Source organism: Neomonachus schauinslandi, chromosome 10, assembly GCF_002201575.2.
Source record: "Neomonachus schauinslandi chromosome 10, ASM220157v2, whole genome shotgun sequence".
In the NCBI taxonomy this organism is placed as follows: Eukaryota; Metazoa; Chordata; class Mammalia; order Carnivora; family Phocidae; genus Neomonachus; species Neomonachus schauinslandi.
Window position 1 is genome coordinate 15,549,361 of NC_058412.1, and position 12,830 is coordinate 15,562,190.

Genomic DNA, 12,830 nt, shown 5'->3' on the forward strand with positions numbered 1-12,830 from the left:
ATCTTGGTTCTTCCTTAAAGCAGGGCTCATGCAATTTTAATTGGAATCCTGATAAAATAGGGATTTTATTGCTTGGCTGATAAAACTATTGCAGAGATTTTTTTTTTTTTTTAGGTTCCTGATGTGCAGGTGCTCAGCATTGTTACTGTTGGCACAGAGCACTCGCCCAACTGTTATTCCACACACAGTGTTGTGGAATTGGGCAGCAGGGATTTCTACTAAATCCCTCTTTCCTTTCCTTGATCTTTCCTGGGTTACATTGGCAAACAGCTCCTGCAAACTGCCTATACTGGACTGGTAGATCGGTGAAGGCTCAGTCCCTTCTAAATGCCATGCCCTGGTAGTCTGGTCTCTGGTTCAGACTTCTTTAAGTGCTGTAATCATTAACTCCTGCAGGAAGCTCACAAGACGGATTATCTATCAGAGCATCTGCTTCTGCTCAACTAGAAACGGTGACTATTGAAGTCCTGAGATGGAGAGAAGTCAGGAAAGAGATGGCGGTGAGGGGGTGGCAGGACGGGAGCCAGGTGGTGGGGGGCTAAGGCTGAGGAGGGAGATTGGCCTGTGGAGTGCTGTGTCCCTGATTGCTGGCTGTATGATCGGCTCTGGCATCTTCATGTCACCACAGTGGGTCTTGGTCTACATAGGCAGCCCTGGGGCCAGTCTTGTGGTCTGGGCAGTCTGCGGTCTCCTGGCCATGATGGGTGCCCTGTGCTATGCTGAGCTGGGTGCTCTGGTTCCCAAATCCGGGGGGGAATATGCCTATATCTTGCAAATCTTTGGCTCCTTGCCAGCCTTCCTGGTCATCTACACATTTGTGCTGTTGGTCAGACCAGCCGCCATCGCTGCTGTCTCTCTGAGCTTTGCTGAGTATGCAGTGGCTCCCTTCTACCCTGGCTGCTCCTCGATGCCCCAGGCTGTGCTCAAGGGTGTGGCTGCCACCTGCATCCTGTTGCTGATGCTGGTCAACTGCTGGAGCTTGAGGCTGGCCACCATGTTGACGAATGTATGCACGGTCGCCAAAGTGTTCTCGTTGTTGGTCATCATGGGGGGGTGGGGCTGTGGTGCTGGGCCAGGGCCATGGCTACACGGAAGCCTTTCTGTTTGCCTTCCACAATACCACGCAGCAGGCCAGGCGCATCGGCATGGCCTTCTACCAGGGCCTGTGGTCCTTTGATGGCTGGAATAATGTCAACTACGTGGTGGAAGAGCTCAAGAATCCAAAGGTGAGTCCATGATACTTCTTCAGGGCGTGAAATCTCCAGAAATCAGCAGTTTCAAGTATTGAGCTGACTAGGACCATGAGATGTCGGCTGAAAATGGGGGCTCCCTTCTTGCAGTCATGAATGCCAGCCCACCATCTACCTTAATTTGTCTATGGAATTATATGAATAATAACTTCCCAAGTAAGCACAGAACTTTATAGGTCTCATTTGCCCTGTGAGGTAGGTACTCTGCCTCCATTTTTCACAGGGGAAAACTGAGGTGTAGAAAGGGGGAAGTGATTCTGAGGGCATACGACTAGCAAGAGGCCATGCTTGATGACTCAGCTTGTTATCTATCTTGATAGCTGGAACATGTGGACTCTTGAGCTTTCATGGAAATTAACTCTTTGCAGTAAATATATTTGCTTAGGTTACTACTTGTTTTCTTTTTCTTTCTTTCTTTCTTTTTTTTTTTCCTGCAGGTGTCTTTAATTCTCAGAGGATGAGAACTGAGTCTTTTCCTCTACATCCTCGAGGCTGGCTCAAGGGCCTTTACATGTCTCAGCTCTCAGTAAAGGCTCCCTGGATGGGCGGTTTGGGAGAATTTGGGAGGAGAAGAGGAGCTTGAAGACTGAAGTCCAAGAGCAGAGAGAGACTGGGGTGAGGGCCAGGAGTCCTGGGATCTGGCTTTTATTCTTGCATGTAAATCCTTGTGCTTCAGTTCCTGGCCTGTAAACAGGATCATCTTAGCTGCCCCATCCACCTCATGGGGCTTTGAGGTATCAAATGGCATAATCACTTGTGGATGGAGAATCAACAGCTGTAATTTCAGGTGAATGGTTAGTGTGGGCTCAGGTTGGCTCTGGGGTGGGGTGGGGGCTATGGGGAGTTCATGGAGAGTAGACTACTTTCTCTGAACCCAGGCCCTGAGCTCAGAGCTGGTCCAGGGAAAGAGCAAGGGGCCCAAAGATGAGTGAGACAAGCTCCCACGCCGTAGAGCATGGATTAGCCAGCTTTTTCTGTAAAGGATCAGAGAGTTAATATTTTAGGTTTTGCAGGCCATGAGGTCTCTCTGTCAAGATTACTCAACTCTGTTGTAGCATGAAAACAGCCATAGGTAAACAGATGAGTGTGGCTGGGCTCCCAGAAAAGTTTATTTACAAAAACAAGCAGCAGGCTGGATTTGGTCCATAGGCGGTAGCTTGCTGACCTCTGCTGTGTATAGAGCATTTTTGACAAATGTGGGTTTCAAAGCAAAAACAAAACCATGCCTCTGAATGCTGGGCATTTGAAATGCTGGTTCTAATTCTGCCTTCTGAAGCACATGTTAAGTGTATCTTTGTGTCACACTTTTTTCAAGAAACTGCAGAACGTATGCCAAACCTGGGCCAGCCTTATGCCCAGAACCCTGAAATGTAAGCAAAGAGTTAAGGGGTTCAAGAATGAAACCAGGAAATCTCACTGTTCTTGTGGTGCATCTTGGGGCTTTGCTGTCATAGCTCATTAGCTGGCAGGTGGGCTGTCCAAGATGAGTCAAGTTCAAAAGCATATGAAGTCCCCTTCCCTGTGACTTGGCATGTGGCTGGGTCGTGCATGATGAGTGCTTGCTTGCTGAGAGCCCCTCATGACAAGGCCTGCAGTGGGGGCAACCCAGGACTCTGCTCCACCGGCCCGTCTTTGCTACAAGTGGTATCTTCTGGACCCAGGTAGAACACACTTTCAGCACTGGGAAGATGAGGAATTCAGTGCCATGCCTACGTGGCGGTTGAGGCAACTTCCTTTGCTTCCAGATCCCCTTCCGGATTTGAGAGCTGGAGGGGACGTGGAAGGACCCATTTTATGTGAGAATCCATTGCCGTCCTTCTGGCTTCCCTTGCACATGTCTGTCACGTGATCGGCTAGGTCAGCTGACCAGCCATCCTGGTTGCCAGGGGCTGAAGAGTTCCTAGGGATGCTGGACTTTGGGGGCTAAAAGCAGGAAAATCTCAGGCAAACTGATGAATTGGTCACCCTACCTGGCCTCTGCCCTTAGAGGACAGGACAGGATGGGACAGAGGCTTGGATATCAGAAAGTTCGCCTCCACTTTCTGCTGCAACTCAGAAAAAAGAGATCCCCAGGAGAGCAGTCAGGCAGTCCTCCTGTAAGCAGAGGGCTAGCGCTGCACCTTGAAGGGCTGATGAGGTTTGTGGCAAAACAGCCACATAGAAGCAGTGTGAACATGAACCCAGAGACCCGAAAGAACAGGGCATGTTTGTGTCTCAAGGACATTTGAAGGAGGCATGAGGACAGGCCCAGAGATCACTACTCTGTCCTCAGTGCCCCCATGCCCTTCTTCCCATGCTTCCCTCCAGAGTTTTCTGTGGGGAGATCTTAGCCCTGGCAGAAAGCTCTGGAAATTGCTTTTTATATAATGTTGAAGAACAGAAGATACGCTAACCAGGGGCAGATGCTTAAATGGGGGAGGGTCCTCCCTAGTGGTGGGCCAAGGAGGTCTGTGTGGGCCTGTGGTACAGCCCTCCCAGGGACAGCACTTGTGTCAAGTCTGGAGGAGACCTCCCTGCCTCTTGGTACAGCATGACCTCTTCTTTCATGCTACATTGTGTCAGTAACAGCAATGCCGGGTTCTGGTGTCCTGTCTGGTACCGAGGGGAGAGGCTCTGGGCTCCTTAGTGCTTGCCTGCCCCCCAAAAGGTAAGCCAAAGGACACCTAGAGAAAGCCCTCCATGAGGCTGGGGGTGTTGTAGCATGCTTTTCCTTCTTTGAAGTGTGCTCCTACTTCGGAGTCTAAAGATGTCTTTCCAGGGTGCCCCACACCTGGGCAATGTTGAGTAGAGTTCTGTGGGTCCTGAGGGAGACCCCTTCCTTCCATTTGCTCCTGGCTCCAGAATGACGGCCAGGGCTGGGGGTGTGAAGTGGAAGGGAGTACATTCTGATTTACCCAGTTTTCATGGATTCCTCCATTTTTATCGGATGCCTGCTCAGTACCTTTATTTTATTGTTTTTATTTTTATTTATTTTATTTATTTATTTTTAAAGATTTTATTTATTTATTTGAGAGAGAATGAGAAAGAGCAAGCACATGAGAGGGGGACGGTCAGAGGGAGAAGCAGACTCCCTGCCGAGCAGGGAGCCCGATGCGGGACTCGATCCCGGGACTCCAGGATCATGACCTGAGCCGAAGGCAGTCGCTTAACCAACTGAGCCACCCAGACGCCCTATTTTATTGTTTTTAAAGATTTATTTATTTATTTTAGAGAGAGAGCAAGAGCGAGCACGAGCAAGAGGGGCAGAGGGAGAGGGAGAGAGAATCTCAAGGAGACTCTGCACTGATGACCCTGAGATCATGACCTGAGCTGAAACCAAGAGTCGGACGCTTAACCAACTGAGCCGCTCAGCCCCTCATTACCTTTATTGGGAGACCGTGGGTCAGACTGGCACTTAGCTCCAACAGTCCAGACTGCTCCAAGTGCCCACAGCCCCTCTGTCCAGACCCTTCTTTCCCTTCCTCTTTGCTGGCCCTCACACCTTGCAGAGAGGCAGAGCAGTGGGGAGTCCCACTTTACAGACCCCCAATTTCCAGTTGAGGAGACTGAGGGGCAGAGTGGAGCCCCTGGGAGTAATGGCCCTCGGTCTGAGCCTGAGTCCTAGAGACCCAGAAACTAGGCAGGGTCGGCATGGTGGTCTTGGAATATTCCAGCTGGAATGATCAATGAACAGCCAAGAACGAAGATTTTTAACTTTCTTGTCCCTTCTCGGTGCCTCTGGTCTCACGGTTGCCCTTGCTGGGAATGCCTCCCATCCCCACCTGCCTGAATCTCTCCCATTCTTCAAGGAGAGCCCAGCATAAGGCCCTGCTCATTCTGGAAGTTTTGGTGATAGCTCCTCTCCCCTTCCCCCTCCTGTGCCCCCCTCTGTACCTCCCCTGCTCTGACTGGTTAGTGCCCCTCAGGGCCTCCCAGCACACCTGCTCTTTGTGTGTCCACGCCGTGGGGCTGTGAGCACATGGAGGAGGGGCACACCGCCTGAGTGGTCCCCTGGCATGTTCCCGTGGCCAGGATAGGCTCAGCACTGCACGGACGAGCTTGTTCTGGGGGCTTGAGAAGGACCTCGCCTGCTAACGTGTGGCCTCTTCTTCCCGATCTCTGCAGCAAAACCTGGTGTGGGCGCTGATGATCGCCATCCCTCTGGTCACCAGCCTCCACCTCCTGGTCAACCTCAGTTACCTGCTAGTGTTGTCGCCCAGTGAGATCCTTTCCTCTGATGCTATGGCTGTGAGCTGGGGGTGAGTGCGTCAAGTGACGTGTTCCTTGGCCACTGGGCAGACAATCCAGGTTGGGGAAGGATAGTGCCCCATGTGTATTTCAACTTGCCTCTAGATGTTTTGCTTGCTCTGTTTCCTGGTGGTTGGCCTCCAGTTTGCTGCTGGAGTTCCTTCCCTTGATTCCTCTGTTGTCCTAGGAACCAGGTGCTAGGAGCCTGGGCCTGGCTGGTACCCTTGGCTGTCACACTCTCGACATTTGGCTCCGTCAATGGGACGTTCTTCGGAGGAAGCCGTGTGTGCTATGTGGCTGCAAGAGAGGGCCACATGGTGAGAGATGGGGTCCGGGCTGGGCAAGGTCGGGGGGCCTGCAGGAAGGCATTGGAGGGACTGCAGAGGCTAAGCTTTCTCCTGCTTGAGCTTAGCTCTGAGCCCAAGCCAGGCCTGCCCCCTACAAGACAGAGCCCTGTTCTTTCTAAGAATGGGATTAAAGCATCCCACACCTCTCCATTTAAACTCCAGTCCTTTGACTTCCAGGTTTTGGGAGATCACCATACTGGGTCACACTGTGGAGCTTGTAGGGGATGGGGATGTTTGTGCAGTCCAGGGGTGTGGGGGCAGCGGGTGAAGCCAAAGGAGCAGAGCCAATGTATACGCTCAGGGCCCTCCCCCTGGGGACTCTGTCCCTCTGGTAGCTTTTGCAGCAATGATGCTGAATAACAGACAGCTCCCAGATCGTAGGGGCTTACAACAGCAAACATTTCATGTCGTTCATCAGTCCCTGGGTCTACCGTGGCTCTGCTTCAGGCTGGGGTTTGGGTTCAGATTTCCTCTTTCGGGACTGTGAGTCTGTTCTTGTCTCAGGGACCCAGGCCCAAGCATATTTTTGCCTAGAGCAGGTGGCAGGGTTTCAAGAGAGCAAGCCAAACCACACAAGCGTATTTTGAGCCTCTGCTGTATTACTCGTGTTCACATATCATTGGCCAAGCCCAGCATCAGTGGATGGGGAACTAGACAGTATTTCTCCCATAGAGGTGGGAGAGGGAGACTGATTATTTGCTGAGTAATAACACGGTCTACCACAATAACCCACAATCCCACTCTGTGCTCTGTCCATAACTGTCCTACCCTCTCCTCCCCCCTCCTCTGTCTTCCTACCCTTGGTCCCTCTTCCTGTGTTGGGGCTGAGCAATAGAAAGTGGAACCACCTGGCCAGGCACCTGCTTCAGCTCTTTACACTCTAGCCCACATCCTAAGCTATTTGGGTCTTGGCTGGCCTGGAGGGATAGGCTCCCCACGCTGCACCTTGGGCCTGGTTTCACCCCATGTGAGCCACAGAGACCTACATCTGGAAGTGGTGGAGACTGGGGACTATTACGTTGGGCCCACTGGAGTCCAGAGTGAGTTTGGCAGGGGAAGAGGACTGGGAGCTTCCCAGGGCAGATACCTGCTGTGGCTCCCTTGGGGGGCTGCCTGACACCTGACTTTGCTCTCAGCCCCAACTTCTGTCCATGGTTCATGTGCATCGCCTCACACCAACTCCGGCCCTGATATTTACCACCGCAGTGGCTCTGGTCCTGGTCCTCCCAGGAAACTTCAGCACCATCGTGAACTTCTTGAGGCAAGTGAGACTGTCTTCCCGTGTTGGGTATCTCATGGCCCCTTTGTGTGCATACTCACATGCACTCATACATGTATATAAAAGTCCCCTATGTGTGCACACTCGCGCACATGCATGTGTATATATACATATGTGCATGCATGCTTCTGGAAGCCTGAGCTCAGGGCTCCCGCACGTGCACACACATTTCAGCCATTCCCTCCCAATTATATTTCCAAAATTAAATGTGGCTCCCTCCTCTCTTGCCCTGTTTCCCAAAATTCAATGAGGGAAATATTTCATCAAGAGGCAGACAAGCAAAAGGCTTGTATTGTCTTCGTCATTTTTTATTCTTCCTTGTTCCTTTTTTCTGTCACAGAGATCATGTTAAGGCTATCTTCAGGCTTTACTCCCCACTGCTTGTAGTTCTTGGCTGTGGTGTGATTTTCCCTTTGTGGTCTGATCTGTGCTCAGGACTCTGACCTAGCATATCTCTAGTGAACTCAAGGCAGACCCACAACCAAGCTGGGTAGGTATAATCAGTGATTGGATCAAAGTGGGGAGATCTTCTGACCCCCTTTATTAACTTCCCGGGGGCAGAAATGATGGGCTGTTGTGCTATCCAGCCATAATTTTTTTTTTTAAAGATTTTATTTAATTATTTGACAGAGAGACACAGTGAGAGAGGGAACACAAGCAAGGGGAGTGGGAGAGGGAGGAGCAGGCCCCCCACTGAGCAGGGAGCCCGATGTGGGGACTCGATCCCAGGACCCTGGGGTCATGACCTGAGCCGAAGGCAGACGCTTAACGACTGAGCCACCCAGGCGCCCCATATCCAGCCATAATTTTATGACCTCATCTGAAGCAGGGTCAGTGGGTGTGTCCTCACACAGGCGAGTGAGCGCAGGGTCTGGGTGTAACAGGGATTTCTCAGAGTAATTCTTCACGTATCGTGTCCTCTCTTCCTTGTTGTCATAAGTATAATTAATCTTCTGGAACAGGATATACAGTGCTTGATGTGACTTTCTTCAGAACATTAAGTAACAGACCTGGTTTTTTTCTTTTTATCTTGTTCCCATGAGAAAAGATAAAATCTTTATATGGTGAGAATAAAATCAAACCCATGCTGAGCCCAAGTTTTCTTTAGACTGAGATTTGGGGGATATGACTGAGAATGTTCTAGCACAGAGTGAGAGTGTTGGGATGATCCATCCCAATGCAGACACGATGTCTCCCCATCTTGACTGCCTCAAGAGACAGCCTGGTCTGGACCCTGTCTCCAAGGTCAGATGAGGTTTTCATCAGACCTACGTCAGCCACTCAACTACCCACAGTGGGGAAGGCAGAGGCCAGGGGCTTGTCTGGGTGCTCAACAGCCTACCCTGTCACCAACTCTAAGGTAGGAGGATCTGCTAGGAGTGTGCTGGTCCCTGAGGAGAGCACAGACTTCTTTGAGCTTCCACCAAACTCTTTTTTTTGGACACACAGATGCTCCTCCCTCCCTTTGCAAACTCCTCTTCTGCCCAGCCAGGGGCAGTCAAAGAAGGCCCCATCTGAAGCCAGGTGGGGGCCTGGGCTTGTATATGTGTCACTTTGTGATTGAAGATGAAAGAGGTGGGAATACCCTCCAGTGCATTCTTGTCCTTCGTGCCCCAGACTTGCCTTCTTTCCTTAGCCTGCTTAGACCAGGGGCCTGGGGGTGGCTGAAAGGCCCCTGATGAGCTTGCACTTCTGCCTGGGTTTGCACCTACTAGGCCAGCCCCTCTTGCAGGCACACCCAGGGCAGGGCCTGGTAGTGAGTGGCTTCTGTTTGCCTTTCAGCTTTCTTGGCTGGATCACCTATGGAACCACCATTGGCTGTCTCCTGTACTTGCGGATAAAGAAGAAGAATCTTCCTCGACCTTACAAGGTAGACTTTGGAATAAACACTGGGCTTTTTTCAAACCTAGACTGTTGCATGAGGCAGTCCACAGACTCATCTGGGGGCTAGAGAAGGAATGTGAGAGGTGGCCCCTGTCATATTTGGTAGAAAATTTCTGTATTTCCTGGGGTGGTGGGGAGGGAGCGCTGAATCACAGGGCATTGATTCTGCTTGCTGGGGACTCATTTCTCCTGGAGGACTCTGAGGGAGAACAACAGGAGACACACACCAAGAGGAGGCTCACACACAGTAGGATTCACAAAGCATAGAGAAGATCAAGCTGGGTCCCAAAGCCCCGGCTCCTTGGATGGCCCCCTGTAACCTGGCAGGTGGCTTCTGTGGCTGGGCAAGGTATGATGGCAGGGACTGGAAGAGGGGAGCTGGATGCAACAGGCAGGCAGGCAGGAGGGACAGCGCCCAGGGGCCATACACCACGTCCTGTGCCTCTCCATCATCCAGGTCTCTGTGTCCATGGCAGGTCCCCACCATCATCCCTGTCATCATGCTCCTTGCTTCTCTCTACCTGGTGCTGGCACCCATCATCGACCACCCCCAGATTGAGTTCCTATACATCTTCCTATTCCTGCTCAGTGGCATCCCGGTCTATTTCCTGCTTGTCTACTTCCAGTGCCAGCCCAAGTGGTTGCAGATGCCCACCCTGTATCTCCAGCTGCTCCTGGAATTTGCTCCAACAGTGAAAAATGTTGACTAAAGGACTGGACAGGTGTGCACTGTCCTTGCTGCAGACACCTCTATCCCCACACAAGTGGTCTTGCCAGCTTTTCTGCAGGTTGGCTACGCATAATTCCAGTAAGTGGCTGGAATGCTAAATACAGCTATTGTGAAGGTTTGGGGAGCATCCAACCAGGACAGCAGCCCCCTTTCTCTAAGAACTGCACCTCCAATGCAGGTGGATCTCACAGCCACCTTGGTATTACATGGCTGCCTCTCTGGGGATAGCTATTTGATATTCCAGATGGGCAGCAATGAAATACATTCCCTTCTTTGGGGATTTTGGAGTTAGAATTCTGATGATTGCCTAATCTGAGGAACAGTAAATTCTGGGATCTATGTGGGACCATCTTCCATTATGTGGGCAGAGTAGAGAAAGCCCCTGTAGAGAGAGGAATGAACATACACAGTGAAATGGTGTTGAGAAATTATATGGTCCCCAAGAGCTGGGGGAATGACCTGAGCAGGCTGCAGTCTTGACTCCTGGCTGCTTTTCAGTTCTGGTGTCCGTCCTTCCATGGACCATCTGCCATCTGACTGTCCTTCCTGCCTTTTTATTGTCTAGGACAACGTGATACCATACAATAAATTTCCAATTTTGGCTCAGGTGAGTTTGAGTGAGTTCTTCTTTCTTGCAAATGGAAAAGCTCTGGGTCTGACAAACCTTCTTCAGGAAGACATGAGACTTTAGTTCCTATTTAAAGCCTCCAAATGGCTTGAACAGAAAAAGAAGCAAGAGACAGACCTCTGGGAGGGAGGGATTTTTATTGGCTTTGGGTGAAAGGGAGGACGGTCACATTTCTAGAAGAAAGGATGAAAAGTTAGAACAGACCTCAGAAGGCTAATGTGGTTTAGGACTAAAGAGAGGCAAGGGCGCAGAGATATCCGGCTGCGCAGGTGAAAATGTGGGACAGGAAGGATGACAACAGTGCCTGGAAAGGCTGGGGGTGCAGCTTCTGAGTCCATCAGGGAGGGCACTCAAAAAAGGAGGGACAGGGATACTGCTCAGCACCTCTCCTCCCACAGCTGCACCCAGACACCTGTGTAGGGCTTTCCTTTTACCGCCCAGATATAGAAAAGGCTCCCACAAGCTCTTTCTGCTAAGTTTTCTTCTCCCATCAACCAATTCTCCATTTTTCCAACACCGACTGGGTGTCCAGTGATTCCGTTCAATTCTGACACTATCTGAGTTAATGCAGATCCCCAAAGCTAAAGGGCTCAGGCACCAGGGGCAGACAGCAGTCTCAATTCTTGGGTCCCCCAATCACCCATGCTTCGGCCCTACTTGGTTAAGTCCCTCCCTTCATGGTCGGTCACTTGCTAGAATGACTCAGGACTCTGGAAAACACTTTATTTACTATTATCAGTTCATCACAAAGGATTCAACTCAGGAGGAGCCCAGTGGAAGAGATGCGTAGGGCAAGGCGCAGGGGCAGGGGTGCAGGACTTCCATGCTATGCTTTCTTTGGATACGTCGCCCTCCTGGCACCTTGATGTGTTCACCAACCTGGCAACTCTCTGAAATCTGTCCTCTAGAGGTTTTTATGGAAGTTCCATTTATGCAGGTGGATCAATCATTGGCCATGGTGATTGAATTCCATCTCCAGCCCCTTGGCCCTCCCCAGAGGTCAGGGCTGGGATGGTGCTGATAGTTGCAACCCGCTCATCTGTCTTGGACTTTCTGGAAACCAGCCCCCATTCAGAAGCTATGGGGCGGGGGTGGGGTGGTGGAGACCAGCCACCAGTCATCTCATTAGCATATAAAAGACACATCACTCCAGAGATTCCAATGCTTGGGGAGCTGTGGGCAAGGAACTGGGGAAAAAAAGACGTAATACTTATTTTTTGTTATACCATCCTTCTGAACTGTGAACTCTTTATCAGTGCTGTTCCTGAGGACACATTGCCTGTGAAATTCTAGGAGAATCTTCATATCCTTTTCCCCAGCAGCACAGCCTAGCTTAGAGAAAAGAAAATTATAAGAGGCTGGGTCTATCCAGTTCCTTGTCAAAGGAGACCATGGATCAGGCTGAAAGTCCCCAGGTAAAGCTCTGAACACCTGGGGGAGGAATTAGTACTTTCCTCTTCTGGGTCCCACCAAACTGTGCCCTTGTCTCTCGTGAACCTCACCGGGCCATGTACCCTAGTGATTGGTTGCATGTCGTGCACCCCCGCCGGGCTGTGGGTTTGGTGAGGGTGGGTTGTTCTTAGACACACTTGTACATCCCTCATTTCCTCTCATGCTCCTGGGCTCCTTGCTGACCAATAACGTTTGGTGAATCAAAATAATGAAATATTTGTTGAACCATGAGGGAATGCATCACACTTATATTTTTTAGAATTTGCATGCATGGCTATCTTCCCCATAGTGCCTCCTCTGCCCTGGGCTCCCGGGCCCTGTCCTGAGAAGGTTCTCTAAGGAGGAGGGACATCTCCCAAGTCTTGAGCAGTCACATCCAGCTGCCAGTGGATGCATGCCTAGAGGTGGAAAACAGAGAGGGGAGCTGAACTACCCCAGGCTTGGCCTTGGATCATGTACTCCAGTTAGGCTGTGTCTCAGTTTGTGACTCAGTCTTCTCATCCTTCCCACAACCAACTGCCTTTTGGCTAACCGTCCTTTTGTGATGGTTCAAAGGGTCCTCCAGGCCAGGCTTGGGGAGGGCAGCTTCCTGCTCCTTGCAATTTCCCAGGACATCTTCCCTGAGCTCCTTTTCTGCCCCAGACCCCTTCCTGGGCCCCAGAGTAGTAGTGGGGAATGATCCTAGATGGAAATCTGAGATTTTTTTTTTTTTAAGATTTTATTTATTTATTTGACAGAGAGAGACACAATGAGAGAGGGAACACAAGCAGGGGGAGTGGGAGAGGGAGAAGCAGGCTTCCTGCGGAGCAGGGAACCCGATGCGGGGCTCGATCCCAGGACACTGGGATCATGACCTGAGCCGAAGGCAGACACCTAATGACTGATCCACCCAGGCGCCCTGGAAATCTGAGATTTCTTAAGAAATTAGTATACTAGACTTCCTTCCTCTGAGTCAAGAGCATGATTTCTATTGTTACTTATCGTCTATATTCAGAGATGACATAGTAAGTGTCATGATGCTGGCCTTTGGATT

General features: G+C 50.8%; 1 protein-coding gene across 1 annotated transcript; it reads left to right on the forward strand.

Moving 5' to 3' along the window:
• The first annotated feature begins 472 nt into the window (after positions 1-472).
• LOC110587449 (b(0,+)-type amino acid transporter 1-like) lies at positions 473-9,697 on the forward strand. The gene is given in 7 exon segments (XM_021697689.1): positions 473-1,048; positions 1,050-1,226; positions 5,355-5,488; positions 5,665-5,794; positions 6,961-7,085; positions 8,886-8,973; positions 9,464-9,697. Coding segments are annotated over 7 exon segments (1,464 nt in total).
• Positions 9,698-12,830: the final 3,133 nt, after the last annotated feature.